At 35.1% G+C, this 16,568-nt stretch overlaps 3 protein-coding genes across 5 annotated transcripts in view; all 3 read left to right on the forward strand.

Moving 5' to 3' along the window:
- LOC111465395 (RNA-binding KH domain-containing protein PEPPER-like) overlaps positions 1-2,338 on the forward strand; it is a 5,677-nt gene extending 3,339 nt beyond the window's left edge. Inside the window, exons 3-6 of the mRNA XM_023109746.1 lie at positions 672-820; positions 910-1,164; positions 1,469-1,663; positions 1,945-2,338. Coding sequence (XP_022965514.1) covers positions 672-820; positions 910-1,164; positions 1,469-1,663; positions 1,945-2,136 — 791 coding nt within the window. The 3' untranslated portion in view covers positions 2,137-2,338. The remainder of the gene's footprint in view (positions 1-671; positions 821-909; positions 1,165-1,468; positions 1,664-1,944) is intronic.
- Positions 2,339-3,331: 993 nt separating this feature from the next.
- On the forward strand, positions 3,332-5,943 carry LOC111465366 (SNW/SKI-interacting protein-like). Of its 3 annotated transcripts, none has more exons than XM_023109704.1 (2): positions 3,332-3,612; positions 4,108-5,943. In XM_023109704.1, exon 2 carries the CDS (start codon positions 4,130-4,132, stop codon positions 5,939-5,941), a length of 1,812 nt encoding a protein of 603 aa, XP_022965472.1. In that variant the 5' UTR covers positions 3,332-3,612; positions 4,108-4,129; the 3' UTR covers positions 5,942-5,943. The 3 variants fall into 3 exon arrangements, with proteins under 3 accessions (XP_022965472.1, XP_022965470.1, XP_022965471.1); XM_023109702.1 differs by having other exon boundaries at positions 4,117-5,943; XM_023109703.1 differs by having other exon boundaries at positions 3,332-3,543; positions 4,116-5,943.
- A 7,064-nt stretch (positions 5,944-13,007) lies between these two features.
- LOC111465351 (transcription factor bHLH35-like) lies at positions 13,008-15,569 on the forward strand. Its single transcript, XM_023109679.1, has 5 exons — positions 13,008-13,105; positions 13,171-13,348; positions 14,006-14,236; positions 14,319-14,489; positions 15,426-15,569. Exons 1-5 carry the CDS (start codon positions 13,032-13,034, stop codon positions 15,489-15,491), a joined length of 720 nt encoding a protein of 239 aa, XP_022965447.1. The 5' UTR covers positions 13,008-13,031; the 3' UTR covers positions 15,492-15,569.
- The last annotated feature ends 999 nt before the right edge of the window (positions 15,570-16,568 follow it).

Below are 16,568 nucleotides of genomic sequence, written 5' to 3' on the forward strand. Positions count from 1 at the left end.
GGGGGGGGGGGGGGGGGGGGGGGAGTGATGGAAAGTGGAAATAGAACTACATTGCTCAGCTTAGTATCATGGTTGCTCACATGCCTTTCCCTAGCTGCAAGCTACTTGTCTTATTACTCATTGCATATTGTAACGGTCACCCCCATAACATTGATCTTTGGAATGATTTAATCCCTCATACACTTCGTCACTTACAACCCTTGTCTTCAACAATACGTAGATGTTGATGTTCAAATATTTGACCATTTGTGTCAATGTTTTCTTAACTAGTTGAGCTATGCTTAGATCAATGGTAGACGGTAGTCTTGTCACCACATTCGAACTTGTTGGTATAGGTGGCATGTCATCCTAGTGTCAGCTAACCTTAGAGAAGCTTACTTAATCTCTGATTCACTAACATCTTTCTGTTGCTGATACATGGTAAAGATGACCTAAAACTAAAAGTACATGACAATAGCTAGATAAATTAAGTGTTATTTCTTTCCTCAATTATGCTGTTATAAATCAAAGTAACCAAGTATGATGACTATTAACTTCAAGCCTTGAGATTCAATCAGACAGCTGCAAGAAAATAATAATGTTATGAGATAATAATACATTTCCTACTATAGTCATTCGTCTATGAATACTCTCTGAATGTTCCCTTACTCATCTACATTCGATGCTTGCAGATGAGATGCCATTCTATGCTGGTCCGGATGAGAGAATGCTGGAATTGCAGGGAGAAACCTTAAAGGTTCTCAAGGCTCTAGAGGCAGTGGTGGGCCACCTAAGGAAGTTTTTAGTTGATCATAGCGTTCTTCCTCTATTTGAAAAGAGTGTAAGTTTTTTCCTCTTAGCTTATGTTCAACCTCCTCTTTTACCATATTTTAGGACTACCAATGAATTGTTTCAACTTTTTTTTAATAGTTCAATACACCTGCCTCACAAGATTGCCAAACGGATGCCTGGGCTGACAAGTCCTCACTTCTTTCTGCATCTCGAAGTGTAATCTCCAACGAGTATCCTCCATCTTCAAAAAGAGAATCTCTGTTTATTGACCGAGAAACTCATCTTGATTCTCATATTTCATCCTCTGGTATTTCTCTCTATGGACCAGATCGAGTGCTTCCTGCAATTCGATCATCAGGTGTTGGTCGCTCCGGTGTGCCTATTGTCACTCAGGTTGGTATATGTAGTTATTGGTTGAAGGAAATGGTCTATGTTGACTCAGGCCTTGTGAGGCTGCAAACTATACCATCATTGCATATCCATTTTTCTTTTTCCAGTCTTGATGTCCAGACAAGCTGGAAGCTTGTTAGCTTTACATGTCCATCGTGTCTTGGAAACACTATGTCCAAAATGTTTGGCATATTGCACACAAGTATTATTTAGCATAATGCTGAATGGAGGAAGTGGGGTCACACAGTAGTTACCGAGTTCGTCTTTATCATCTTTGACTGAGTCACCTCTTTGTGGTTCCTGTCAGGTCACGCAGACAATGCAGATCCCGTTATCTTATGCTGAGGACATCATTGGGGTTGGAGGAGCAAATATTGCATTCATCCGCCGCAATAGTGGTGCAATCTTAACCATCCAAGAGAGCAGGGGATTGCCGGATGAAATCACTGTGGAAATAAAAGGCACTTCGTCACAAGTTCAGATGGCTCAACAATTAATTCAGGTAATATTTAACTTTCCCCTTTGACTATTAACTTCGTGGTTTCACTTGTTATGGTCCATAGCGTTGCGCTGCGATACTCTGTTTCTCATGTCATGCAAAAAGTTGCTTATATTTCATTGTGCAACTCTTTCCTTGGCCAAAGTTTTAGCCCAATGCTTATTACACTGGATAGTTCCGGTTATTATTATGGATTACTAGGATTCTCGAGGAAAATAGCAAGCAAATGGTAACTGCTGGACATTGATATTTATGATTTTGTTTTCCTTGTATTGTACTTATAGGAAGCAATAAGTGGCCCTAAGGAACCAGTAACAACCAGCAGCTATGGCAGGCTAGACACCGCAGGCTTGAGGTCATCATACTCCCAGTTGGGTGCTTCAGGTTCATCCTACACTTCATCCTCTTTATCATCACAATCATATGGTGGTTATGTGTCATCTGGGTTAGGAGGGTACAGTACCTTCAGGCTCTAAATTGACTGATCTGCAGATTCATATCCACTCGGATTTGACACGCATCGTATTAATTCTTGTCTGTTAAGAGGATGAATGAATCATGTTGGAATGTAGTTCTTGTAAAGTCAGCCTAAAGTAGTTGAAAAAACGTTTTTACCCTCATGCATATTGAAACTGATTTAGCTGGGTAGATTTGTCTTACGTTTCTTCTTTTTCCCTTCTTGTTCTGTGTCAATGTATTTGTTTATGAGTAGGTTCTTTTTATTAGTCACTTCAGGTCCTCTAAAGTTTAAAGATTAAAAGTATTTAGTTTTTAGTTCAACACGTTGGAGAATTCGAACTTCCGAGTTCTTCGTTGAAATGGTACACATACCTTATCCGAGATAATAGTTAAGAAATTCAGTTTCATTCTTGTTCTTTAAAATGAGCTAAACCCTAGAGTCTCTATGACGTTCCTTAGTGGTTGAAATGGAATAATTCATGTTCTTAACTGATGGCTGCCATCTGCATTTGAATTAGAGTGATCTTGAGGATAAGACTAAGAAAAATTTAAAGAAGGAAAAGTTATTACTTATACTAACAAGATCCACCTTCTTTTTAGCTCAATTACAAGAATTTTAAAGTTAAAGTGTATTTTGTTTGGAGTAATTCTATGCTCGGTAACTTCTTAAAAAAATTTCTCAGATAAAACATATGGAAAAAATTCCTATTAGTATGTGTGAATAGTTTTCGCTCTTAGAAATAAGAAGAATCGTGACAGTGTCACAAGAATGCAAGAAAATGTCAAGTGTCGAATTTGGATCCAAAACCTTGAACTTTGGGCGTTATTGTAAATGGTTTTGAATTGACATGATAAAAATGGTGCACGATGTTTAGAAGCATGATTCTTTGACAAGTTTTTGTAGGATGAGGATGTGGGTGTGCAACTTTTTTAAGTTATTTTAACAGTTTCTATAAAAAAAAAATTGAAGGATGTTTTTAACAAAGTTTAGCCTTAAAAAAAATTATAAAAAAAAAAAAAAAAAACAAGGCCAATTTTTTAAACAATTTTTTTTTTAAATAAAATGTAAAGTCAAAATCATTATCAAACTAGCCCCAAAAACAATGTGTTCAAACAAATTTGATAATTAAATTATTGATTTAAAAAAAAAACCGACCCGACCCGACTGTGTGACCCGATATCGTTCGTTCCCCCCTTTTTTTCTAAGACCGCCTGATTCTCGTTCGAACACTGTCGTCGTCGCTCCATCTCTGCAAATCCAAACTCCTCCATGCCGTCTTTCCTTCTCTCCGATCTGTCCTTAACCCTATTTGAAGCTTCCCCTTCACTTTCTCCCTCTTCACAACTTCTCCATTAGCTTCAAACTCCAGTTTCGCCTTCTCTCGATTTTGCTGTCTCAGAATCACTGTTAACCCATCCTTTTCTGATAGTCTCTCACCTACTCGAATCACTGTTTCTTTGATTTTCGGTTCACTTCTTCTGCGATTTCTAGGGTATCATCTCTCTCTCTCTCTTAAACTTGTTGGATATGAATAATTTGGGTTGTTTTTTTTAATCTAGCTGCACCGTTTTTCTTTTGTTTGATTTCTTTCGTTTTCGTTTATGGGTTGTGATTTGTTCTTCTGGGATGTTTTCAGATTCTTCATTTTTGGTTTTGTTTGTACTTAGGTGAATTTAGGGTTTTCTTTAATTTAAAGTCCCCTTGCGTTGAGGATTGTTGGATGGAGTCCGACGTTAGCTAATATAGAGAATGATCATGAGTTTATAAGTCCAAAGTAAAGCGATGAGAGCTTATGCTCAAAGTGGACAATATCATACCACGGTAGAGAGTCGTTATTACTACCACTGTGTTTGTGAGAGATGTTAAATTATGGCATTGAAACTATGGGTTGGTGCTAATTTGGATCAAGATGTTTGTTGCCTTTCTTAAACACTAGAGATAACATTTCATATTTCTTAGACCAATTAGTTTTTTACTGTCTTTCTAGTTCTTTTAGGTAGTTAAAAGTCATGGCAACTCTGAAAGACCTTCTTCCTGCTGTTAAGTCAACCATTGTAACACACTATGATCATTCAAATGATCCATGGTTCAAGCAGCGGTTTAGTTCCTTAGAAACAGAGCAAGCTTCTGTTGTCAAGGCGAATCTGGTGCTGCCTTACATGAAGCGTGGGGGATTTGTTCCAAGGAGAGTTGAGGATTTTGGAGATGGTGGTGCTTTTCCAGAGATCCACATTGCTCAATACCCACTTGATATGGGTAGAGATAGATCGTCGAAGCCCGGATCGAAGATCCTTCCTGTTACGGTTGATGCACACGGAAATGTTGCATATGATGCTATTGTCAAGCAGAATGAGAATTCTAGAAAGACTGTGTATTCGCAACATAAAGATCTTATTCCGAAGATTTTGAAAAATGATGAAGTGAGTGATGAAGATGATGAGTTGCAGAAAGAGATTGAAGAAACAACTGAGGAAACGAAATCTGCACTTGAGAAGATAGTTAATGTAAGATTGAGTGCAGCACAGCCTAAGAATGTAACCAAACAATCAATGGATTCGAAGTTTATCAAGTATAAGCCGTCTCAGCAATCAGCTGCGTTTAATTCGGGCGCCAAGGAGAGAATAATCAGAATGGTGGAGATGCCTGTAGATCCGATTGAGCCTCCAAAGTTCAAGCACAAACGTGTTCCTAAAGCTTCGGGGTCTCCTCCGGTGCCTGTTATGCATTCTCCTCCACGTCCGGTCACCGTGAAGGATCAGCAGGATTGGAAGATTCCACCTTGTATTTCAAATTGGAAGAATCCAAAAGGGTATACAATTCCACTTGACAAGCGCCTTGCAGCTGATGGGAGAGGCCTTCAAGAAGTTCAAATCAACGATAACTTTGCAAAGCTATCAGAAGCACTGTATGTTGCTGAACAGAAAGCTAGAGAAGCAGTTGCTATGAGATCTAAGGTTCAGAAAGAAATGCTAATGAAGCAAAAGGAGAAGAAGGAGTTGGAGCTTCGAGCATTGGCTCAGAAAGCTCGGTCTGAGAGAACCGGAGCTGCACCTCCTTCTGTTCATTATTCATCTGAGAGGGACGCAGTAGATACTTTTGAGATGAAGGGGGACTTTGAACGTGTCAGAGAAAACGAGAAGGATTTACCAAAGGAAACAAGGGAGGAAAGGGAAGAGAGGTTGCAGCGGGAGAAGATTCGTGAGGAGCGACGTCGGGAGAGGGAGAGGGAAAGAAGGTTGGAGGCTAAAGACGCAGCAATGGGAAAGAAGAGTAAGATTACACGAGACCGAGATCGTGATATCAGCGAGAAGGTTGCACTTGGTATGGCTTCGACCGGAGCAGGTCGAGAAGGGGAGGTTATGTATGACCAGAGGCTATTTAACCAAGATAAAGGAATGGACTCCGGATTTTCCAATGACGATCAATACAACATATACGACAAGGGCCTATTTACCGCTCAGCCTACTCTTTCAACCCTTTACCGACCTAAAAAGGACGCTGATTCTGATATGTATGGAGGTGCTGATGAACAGTTAGACAAGATAACGAAGACCGATCGCTTCAAACCAGACAAGCAGTTTTCGGGCACGGCAGAAAGGTCTGGACCTAGAGATAGGCCGGTTGAGTTTGATAGAGAGGTTGAAGAAGCCGATCCATTCGGACTCGATCAGTTCTTGACTGAAGTGAAGAAAGGTAAGAAAGGTATGGATAAAGTTGGCGCTGGTGGGACAATGAGAGCTGGTGCAGGTTCATCAATGCGAGATGGCTATGAGGGTGGCGGCTCTGGTAGAACTCGCATTGGATTTGAAAGAGGCCATTAAGGTACAATGCTATCAATTTCAGTAATTTCTCAAGTGGTATTGCCTCCCAAACTGCTGCTAAAAGGTTTAGTCTTGCAGAATTTCAATCAAAGTCAAACTAGCGATAAGTTTGACTTTTTTTGAAACCCCTTTTAAAAGTTCAAAACTATTTTTGAAACAAACTAACGGTAATAGTATTTTTGAACATTTTTAAAAGTTTAAGGATATTTAGTATTGAAATATGTTTTTAGTTTTTTTTTTCAAATGTTAACTATGATAAATTCGTTCATAAATACAAAATTAAAAAAAAAGGATAGATTGGTTAGATATTCTTAAGCACTCGAGGAGAGAAATCTAAAGTACTTAGCTTTTTAATTCTCATGGTTGTAGTTGTGAAAAGAGCAAAGAGCATACATTTCATGAGTATTTACTACTGCTATATCGGGAGTTACTCCACATATTGCTTGACGTAAAACAGATAGTGGATTTGTTTCGGTCTTTTGTTGAATCTTTTTCATGGCTCGATAGATAATTTGATAAGCCAATGATTTTTTTCCGTGTTTCAGAATACGGTTAACCAACATGTTAACTAATCGATTATGATAAATTGGATTAGATTTTGCAATTTTTTCTTCTGCAGTACCTCGACGTGACATGAGCGTGAAAGGGGTTCAAGAATCAGTTTTTCATTTATTTTGACTTTTTGACCCCATATTGTAGGGTGGATCTCGAAAGATATGAAAGATCTCCCTCCAAGCCGTACATACGACTTTCATCGAATACGACTTTCATCGAATACGACTTTCATCGAATACGACTTTCCACAGAATTCTATATGTATCTATGAGATCAAGTATGGAATTCTGTTTACTCACTTTAAATTGAGTATCCGTTTCCCTCCCTTTCCTGCTAGGATTGGAAATCCTGTATTTTACATATCCATACGATTGAGTCCTTGGGTTTCCGAAGAGAAATCTTTGAAAACTTGGTCCACTAACTACAAAGATCTTTCTAATTGAAGCATAAAACTTGTTCACAAGCTCAAAACTTAGTCAAAAGCTTGACAACTATTACTAATTCTCTTGTATGTGCTTCATAAGTTAGTTTACGATGTCTACTAATAATCCTCTTAAAGTTACTTAGTAACTTATTCTACTAAATCAAATTTATTAGCTTACATATTATATCTCGAGTTTGAAGATGAATATTGTTAGCATTGGTCAAATGACAGAAGAAGGTAGTAGAGTAGAGTTAGTCAACTCATTCCTTAAGATGTACGATAAAAACAGATTCTTGTTGATGAAGGTAAAATGGTCGCGAAACCGCATGTATAAGATACTAATGAAAGACCATCAATATCTTCCAAAAGTATCCGTTGGCATAGGCGGCAAGAAATGGGAAGAAGAAACCAGTGAGTTGGGAGAAAAAGGAACGAAAGAATAGAGCCAAGAAGAAACCAGAAGCTACTTCAATCAACGAAGTGTAACCTACAAATCGGTGTGTTTCATTAGACTCATCATCTTAACCTAGGAGGCCTAGAGGAAGGCCATCAGGGCGTAAGAAAAATGACTCAACTAAAGAAGCCTAGAGGTAAGCCTAAAATTGAATCTTATAAATCAAAGAAGTACCTTACACGATGATGAAGTTCCTACGCAAAAGAGAGAAACGTAAGAAACTGCAAACCCTATCGAGGGTTAGTAGTAGTTGCTTAAAGTGAAGAATCTCAATCAAAGTGAAGCTTACGGGAGGGACTGAGAGCAATAAGCCTGACTTTTTTGAAACCCTCTTAAAAGTTCAAACCTATTTTGAAACAAAATATTTACGGTTTCTATTGGAAACTAATGATAAGGGTATTTTTTAGAACGTTCGAGGGTATTATTTGAACGTTCGAAAATTTAGAGATGTATAAAATTTTTATGGTTTTTGGTACGTACATAAATGTCCTTTTCTCTAAGCCAAACTTTAGCCTACAATTTTCTTCATCTACTTTATTCAATCAAGTCGTTGGTTCACTTTCAGAGAATATTTTATGCTTTGTGTCGATATTATTGTCTACCAAATCATCCATCATTGTGTTATCCCATTGATATGAATACATATCGATACAAACATTTGAATTGAATGAATGATCCTGAAATCAAGAAAGGCATCTTCTCTCGAAATATAAAGGTCGTAATGAGCTACCCAATCATTTACTTTGCATTTCATATTCTTGTTTTTTAGTCTCCATGCATACACGTGGTTACTCTAAGATTAGAGACTTCGAGTTTAAGATATCTAGACAATTCCGAACATAACTTATTAGATTAGATAGTGTTAAGCTTAGTCTAATGAAGTAAGTGTTCACTTTAGCCATAAGAAAATAACATGTTTTGACGATAAAGATATTTGTTAAGCTCAATATAATCCTGTATTTTTGGCGCTTATCATTTGGTATCAGAGTATTTCGTTGACGTTCTTTGGTCGGCTCTAGAAATGTAATATTTTTACTTCGTTAAGTTAGCTTTATTCGTGAAATTTTGTAAGGATTCTAGAAGAACCTCTAGCTTTGCAAAATCCAGCATTGTTGACACTAATCAATTGGTATAGGAGCATTTTGTTGACGTTCTTTAACTGGCTCTAGAGGTGAAATATCTTTACTTCGTTAAGTTTGCTTTATTCGGGAAATTTTGCAAGGATACAAGAAGGACCTCTAGTTTTGCAAAATTCATCATTGTTAGCGCATATCATTTGGTATCAGAACATTTGATCACGATCTTTGGCCAACTCTAGAGGTGAAATATCTTTACTTCGTTTAAGTTAGTTTTATTTGTGAAATTTTGAAAGAATCCTAAGACCTCTAGCTTTGCAAAATCCAAAATTGTTGGCGCTTATCGAGAGTAGTTACTTATTGAGTATTCCTAACTCGGATCATTTCAAAAAAAAAAAAAAACATTTGATAATGGCAAGACGAGTGATGTAGGTTCGTGTTATGAAACTCGACCTCTCACCGCTATATTTTTCTTCAAAATTCAATACAAACTCATCTAAATTACCCATCAAAGAGTGTAATGAACAACAAAGGACATTCTTGCAACCAACATACAAATTGTTTTTGTTGTTTTGTTTGTGAAAATATTTGATTCTTTCTACCACTAAAATTGTTCACCAACCATCCACCTTTATACGAACATAGACACCCTGAAATCTCTTTGATGAACTACAACATCAGTACTTCTCTGACAACAAGTGATGATAATAATAAAAACTTTGAACTAAAATGAAAGGCATCTCCTCCTAAACTATAGGACAATCTTCGGTACACTCGATTCAATCACGAGGTTACATTATTATGCCTACTTTAGCTTGTTCGAGAATGAGTATCAATTTCAAATATGAACAAATTAGAGCCTATTCTCAAATTTAGTTTATGCTCATGCAACGTAAGTACATGCTCGAAAGGAAACTAATGACTCGTTGATTGTTGAATATTAATGGAATTGACTTCTCGATCGAATCTACTTCAATTTTCTAATTCATGTTTTCGTTATGCATCTCCTATTCACGTTGAGGTATAATTGTCATGACTCGAATTTTGGACCGTGACTAAAAAATTAAAGACCAAAAGAAAATAAAATAGAAGATGAAATTTTAATAAGATCTAATTATGAGAGAGTGTTGTTTAGATTTGTTAAATTTATTACAACGGAGAAAATGAGTCTGGAATATAATTACGAAACGAAATACAAAACACTCAAATACAAGGATTGACCGACACTTTGCAACGGTCCTCTTTATAACCGCTCAGCTCTCGTATACTCCTCTACCTAAAAAAATCCAGTAGGTATCCACGGGTTTTACTATAAGCTCTAGAAAGTTTGGACTTAGTCTCTACTACTATTTGAGTATCTAGGGTGTCTCGAAATTTCGAGCGGTACTTTAGCTACTCACAGATCCACTTTGGGTTCGGAGGGGGTGGTTCACCCATTTCTAGCGTCACACGTCTTCTGAGCCAGAATTATCATCTTTGGTGTCCTTGGTTAAGGTGCTACCTCATAAAACTCTCCCTGGTGGGGACATTATGGTGAACCCTGCCCATAGGGCTATCTAGTCACCCAAGGTTGGTGGAGCGATCCTTCTGTGCATGCTAGCTACCAAGACTATTCGTGTAATGGCACATCCCATCTCAAGATGAATCTTCTATGGAGGGTAATCCAACTGAAATGTGGTCACATAACCCTAATCGGCCTAGGCCAAACTTGACAATATCGGCACTAGATTGGAAAGGAAAGTGGAAGCTCTATTGACGTTTACCCACTGCTAATAACCTAGAGGTTACCTTTGTCATTCTTGGATGTCATGAAGATCTACTGGGTTCTTAGGGGCGTCTAGGTGGTTTAAAACTTGTCTATTATTTGCAACAAATCCACCTTCAGACGTATGTAGATTGAACAATATACGCATCAAATATATCTTGTTCATAGTCGATATATATATATATATATATATTTTGTTGTAAATATTCAACAGCACATTCAATATGACGTTGTCTTCTCCTTGACGTGTTGAACGCCACGTTTCGCTCCTTGAGTTTCCACTACTCCGTGGTTATGGAATCTGGATGCACCCTAGATATGGATTCGTGAAGATCTTTCTAGTACAAATAATTTTCAATCGGCAACTTCTAGAAATTGAAATTAGATCCATCAAACTTCTCGGTTCCAATTTGTAAGCTTTCCATCTTCGTAGATCATGGTGAATTTATCATAACTTTAATAACAGTTGTTAAGATCGCACACTCATACACTCGATTTAGATGAAGAATACGAAGAACAAGAGAGAGAAAACAGAATGTGACATATACGTTGTAACATCGAGATGGTAAACTCTACGACGGCTAGAGATTTATATTAATAGCTTCTAATATGTACGGTTATAAAAATATATAAAATACATATTCAAACTATTACCTAAGAGAATATACATATGGTTCAGTTTAATACACATAGCCATCTACCATATATGCCCATCTCTACCATATCTAGTCATTTAGTGGAAAGAATATGTACCCTCCTAAAATTGGTTTTTTGGTCTTTATCGTCTTCTATAATGATATATACAAAATGTTTACTTGAATATCCTAACATTTTTTGAGAATCTTTCTGGACGATTGGGACGTCATGATTACTAACTAGTTACTCAATCCCACCCTTCAAGCTTAGCATGACCCTTCGAGTGCCAAAGGGTCGGTCACTAGCCAACTTTTGACCTTCTCTCTCATTCTTAAGTTCAATTTTGTTAAAAGTTTCCTTATTGTCTCGAGGAATTAGTTGAAGCCTTAAGTGACCCTTTGAGGAATTAATCAAATTGACCCAAGTCAAACTCCCATGGGGTTAGCCAAATTGGCGTAGGCCGACTTCTCAAGTGATCGTCCATTTAGGCATTTCAGTCGACCCTCAAGGAGTCAGCCACTTAGACATTTAAGACAACTTTTTGAGGGATCGTTCCAATGGGCCCGAGATTAATGTTTTGAGTTGATTGTTTTAGGGTCGAACCTAGCTCAACCTTGCAAACTCTTGAAGTCGTGTGTTGCCTATGATAGCCCTATTCCTCTTGCACCTTTTATAGAAACTAATTAATTTTTTTTATTTTCGTATTTTTATTTTTAAAAATATATAAATACGAGTTTTATTTATGAAATTATTTGATTTATTATATTTTTTTTATTGAAGATTTTGAAATCTAAGGCAAATTTCGAAAATTAAAAAAATATTTTTTAATTGGACTAAAAAGTCAAATAATTTCCTAGGTTATTGAAAAAAAAACACAATTTTTTAAAAATTAAAATAAATAATTATGTTATTAAAGTTAATAATAATATTAGTTAAAAATGTTCTGTCAATGATTATTTAACTGTCTGGTGACGTCACAAAAACATTAAAATACACAAAATAAAAATAAAAATAAATAATGAGTAGTGAAAAAGATCTTTTAAAAAAATAGAAACCCCAGCTTAAAATAAATATATAATCGAATAGAGGTATATTGTCTTTACCTAAAATAGAAAAGTAACACAATTCCTGTTTCTAAGAAATAATCAGTTGACCTCCCTGATGTGGTTAGAGAATGCAAACATATGCAACATAAATAAGACCTATTATTTAAAATCGGATTCTCTTAGGCGGTTTTCTAGTACGGGTTATCGGATGTGTACTTACTACTCTACACACGGCCCATACGTCGGACATAGACCCACAATGCGGTTCGCACACCCCCTGAACCTTGTGCTGGTCAGGCCAGCGTCTCTAGTACTGTTGTCAAACACCCGAAAGGAATAGCGACGGTTGTAGTATCATGTTAAACATGACAATCATTTTCCTTTTCGTTTCATGTCTAATCGATGGTACGTCATAAACCTTCTTATCTCAAAACATTTCATTGTATGTCATACCTGTCACAACATATCATGACACTTCATACCTTATCATAATTGACATCCATTTGTGTTTTAATGTTATTGAGTATTTGTGTGCATATCATATAACAAACCATACCATATCATTACAAACAATATATCATATCATAAACACAATACATATATCAAACATATAACACGTGCAGGGTCACTGGACGATCATGCATAAAACAACTCTTCAAACCATATCGATTGTAAGATTGAAAACTCGATAATATTAAATATGCCGAAATTGAAATTTCGATAATTCAATGACTTCCTAAACATAATTAAAAAAAAAAGTTTAGAATTTAAAAATCAATTGAGCATATGTTTGATATGATATAAATATTCACGAAAAAATTTCATTAAAAATTCGAATATCATCTTTACCATTTCTAAAATTTATTACATCTAATTTATGGTAATATTTATCGTAATTACATCTCAATTATTTAATCGAACTTATTTCAAAATAACTCAATTAAAAAAAAAAAAAAAGAGAGGGTATATTTGAACTTTCAACGATCTTAATTTTTTTAATTATTAGATAGTAAAAATTTCACCATATAAAAGGCCGATTTACACAGAACCCATTTCCTCTCCATAGATACATCGCAATCAGAATCCGCCATCATCGCCACCGTCTCCTCCGGCCGTCCGCCCGATCCGCCGCCGATGGATAACATTCTCGACGAGTATCTGAAAAATTGGGAAACGGACATGTTTCTGCTGACGGAAGACTCCGGCAGGTTTCCTTTCGGAATCCGTTTTTTTTTATTTAATTTTTTTTTTTAATATCCTTTGAAATTAGCAGCGGGTGGGGACTGGAGGAAGCATTTTACGGTGCTTACAATTCGAGCTCGCCGGACGGCAAGGTGTCGCCGTCGTCGCCGTCGGAGGCGTCGAAGAATATCGTGTCGGAGAGAAATCGGAGAAAGAAGCTTAACGATAGGCTTATTGCTCTCCGAGCTGTAGTCCCCAATATCACCAGAGTGAGATTTTAATTTTTTTTTTTAAATTAATTTTATAAACTTTTTTTTTTTAATTTATAAATATTATTTTTCGCTTATAATTTTTCATGTTTTATTATTTATTTTTGTTTATATATTTTTAAAAACAAAGCTATATTTTAAAATTTTAAAAAATTGGTTTTTATTTTGAATTTGACTACAAATTTAATATTTTCTCTGAGAAAACAAGTGTCATTTAAAAAAAAATTAAAAAAAAAATTATATATAAAATTTGATGATTTTTAATAAGTGAAAAAAATCATAAATTAGCATAATTATTATTAAATTTATTTTTAGTTAAATTAGCCGTTCAGGGGCAATTTAGTCATTACGTATAATAACTTTTTTAAGTTATTAAATTAATAAAAATTCAGTACTTTCCATTTTTTAAAATTCCAATAATACCCTTACAAAAAACTAAAAATATTCTAAAATTTTCATAAAAGTTAAAAAATATCCTTATTTTTAAAGTAACATAAATATTTTAATTTTACTAATTGTTAATAAAAATATTTTTAAAATAATTTTTTTTAAACAGGATATTAATAAAAATTTGAGAATTTGACGATAGTTTTGAACAAAGTATTAATATTTATATTTTTCAATTTTTTTTAAAAAAGTTTGTGTTGGTGATGCCAGATGGACAAGGCGTCAATAATAAAAGATGCAATCACATACATCCAAGAGTTGCAAGCGGAAGAGAAGAGAATCAAAACAGAGATTTTCGATCTGGAATCAAGCGTAAACAACAAGAGATCAAGAACCACAAATCAATGGAACAACGAAAATGGAGATCGAATTTGGACGAACATGAAATGGAATCAGCAAACAACCGACGCTTCATCGTCTTCTTCGATCGAAGTTCTCGATGTAAGTGAGTTTGAATCTCGAAATTTGAACTTCTAGGACTTTTTGTTTGTTTGTTTGATTGATTGAAACTTGTTGTTGTTAGTTGAGTGTGAATTACGTGGGCGAGAAGGTGATGGTGGTGAGTTTGACGTGCTTACGCCGAGGCAACATGATATTGAAGGTTTGGGAAGTGATTGAATCGTTGAAGTTGAAGATCATTACTGCTAATATCAATGTCTTTGCAAACAAGCTCTTGAACACGCTCTTCATTGAGGTTAGTGTCAAATTGAAAGTTTAAGATTCTATTAGACATTGTACCACTCGAGTAAATGAGAGATACATGGATTAAATACGATATAAAATTTGTATTCTTGATCATTAGGTCAAAAGTTTGAATTTCACGTCCCCAAAATTATTCTTTTTTCTCTCTCCTCATTTCTGTCCCTTTTCTCTCTTTTATATGTAGTTTTCCATGTCGGTTTCGTTTCAACTACTTTTTTTTCTTCTAAATTTGCAATATTGCAAAAGTTGTAGGTCCATGATTTAGCTTTGTTCGGTCAGCTCGTGTTCTTGTCTCCTACCTCCATACTCTCATATCAATCTGAGTCGCCTAGCTCTAGCCTCAATTAATTTAGGTATTATATAAGATTCCCGTCCAATTGGATAAGATAAACATTTCATAAACGATGTTGAATTATCACAATAGTACTCTTGTAATCCTCCACACAATGGTATGATATGGAGATGTATTCCTTACTTATAAACCCATGACCGTCTTCTTAATCCTTAACAGTACTCTCATTACCTCTTTTAGGGGTAGTGGTGCCCGAAACGGTTTAGGGTTCAGGCTTAAGAAGTTGATCAAATTTGTGTTTTGAATGTAGGTATAAGAAGTTTGAGTTACGAGATCGAGTTTGAAGGAATTGGTTTTGTGTGGTATTCTCGAGAGACTTATGAGTTTGGTTAATTTACAAGATAGACCTAGTTCAGCATTGTTTAGGATATTTAGTCTTAAATTATGGTTTATCATATTTAACTCTTTATTACAGTCAAATATCTATATATTTTGTATCCATTTATTGTTTTTTTTTTCCATATCCTTAGTAATTTATTTGATTATTTAAATGATTATAAATAGAGAACTTTCATCATGATTGAAGGTTACTTCTCGATATTGTATATCTAATATGAAAATATTGGGCTTTTACAGGCCGAGAGAGAGGAAGAAGAGAAATTGAAGGTACAAATAGAAACCGCCATTGCAAATATGGGTTAAAACTTTTTTAGACTTTGGTCGCATGTTTCCGATGCATTCATTGATCGAAGTTTAGTTCTTCGTGTTTTCACAATTATTATTAATAAAACTACTCGTGGTATGATTTAGATCTTTTAAGTTTAGAAGTAAGTTTTCTAAATTTATTTTCATCCACGATGAAATTATTTACGTTTGAGAGTTTTTTTTTTGTCATGATCTACGAGTTTGTAGAACTATAAGCTTTCTTAAAAACAATTGGGTTGGTTTTGTTATTGCACGAGCTTGACAATACAGAGCACGAGCAACGTTCAACAATTAATTGAGTGACAACCGGCTTAAAAATTAAAATCTAGGAACAATAACTAAAACATTAAACTCGTGTCTCAATATGCTATAGTCTAATGTCAGATTTAGTCATACTATTCAATAAGCTAGTTTCGTAGGCAAGGGGTTTGTACGAGCGTTGATGGTTGGGTTGCTCCCATGATAGCCGTATGTCATGATGTGGTAAAGCTCGATGATTGTACGTCAAAGTGACCCGATTTTGTTGATTAGGTCCCAATTCTCATCAATTCGGGTAAAACCCACTAAGATTTCCACACATGTGCCTCGAACATTTGGTACATGCATATAGTAACGATAAAAAAATATAGTTAAGATCTAGAAAACTCAGACCGTTTTAATATAAATGACTTGGAATCTTCTCCATGTATTATGGACAATTCTATTTTCACTTAAATAATATAAAAATTTAATACCAATTTGAACATATCTCAATTTACAAATTTATATAGACAATATATTCAATTAGAGATTAAAATATTTGAATCTCTCCTTTTAACTGGAGTCCTAAACTTTGAAGTTTATCATAATTTGGCCCCAAAATTTTGAAAATTACAAATTTAGTCTCTAAAATATATATATCTTTTTAAATTTCTAAATTTATTGAATATTTTATTAGAAATAATTCAATTTAAATCTAATAAAATTGAAAATTAAATACTTCAAAATTGAAACCAAATAAATTCGAGAGGTTTTTTTTTTTTTTTTTTTTTTTTTTTTTTTTTTTTTTTTTTTTTTTTTTTTTTTTTTTTTTTT

The sequence above is a fragment of the Cucurbita maxima genome, unplaced genomic scaffold (assembly GCF_002738345.1).
Source record: "Cucurbita maxima cultivar Rimu unplaced genomic scaffold, Cmax_1.0 Cma_Scf00029, whole genome shotgun sequence".
NCBI classification, from domain to species: domain Eukaryota; kingdom Viridiplantae; phylum Streptophyta; class Magnoliopsida; order Cucurbitales; family Cucurbitaceae; genus Cucurbita; species Cucurbita maxima.

What these genes read in the sequence shown, in the direction of transcription:
- LOC111465366 (XM_023109704.1), top strand. Translation starts at nt 4,130, where the DNA reads ATGGCAACTCTGAAAGACCTTCTTCCTGCTGTTAAGTCAACCATTGTA.
- LOC111465351 (XM_023109679.1), top strand. Translation starts at nt 13,032, where the DNA reads ATGGATAACATTCTCGACGAGTATCTGAAAAATTGGGAAACGGACATG. An exon ending in CTTCGATCGAAGTTCTCGAT is followed by an intron (nt 14,237 to 14,318) that starts GTAAGTGAGTTT and finishes TGTTGTTGTTAG; the next exon opens with TTGAGTGTGAATTACGTGGG. An exon ending in TGAACACGCTCTTCATTGAG is followed by an intron (nt 14,490 to 15,425) that starts GTTAGTGTCAAA and finishes GGGCTTTTACAG; the next exon opens with GCCGAGAGAGAGGAAGAAGA.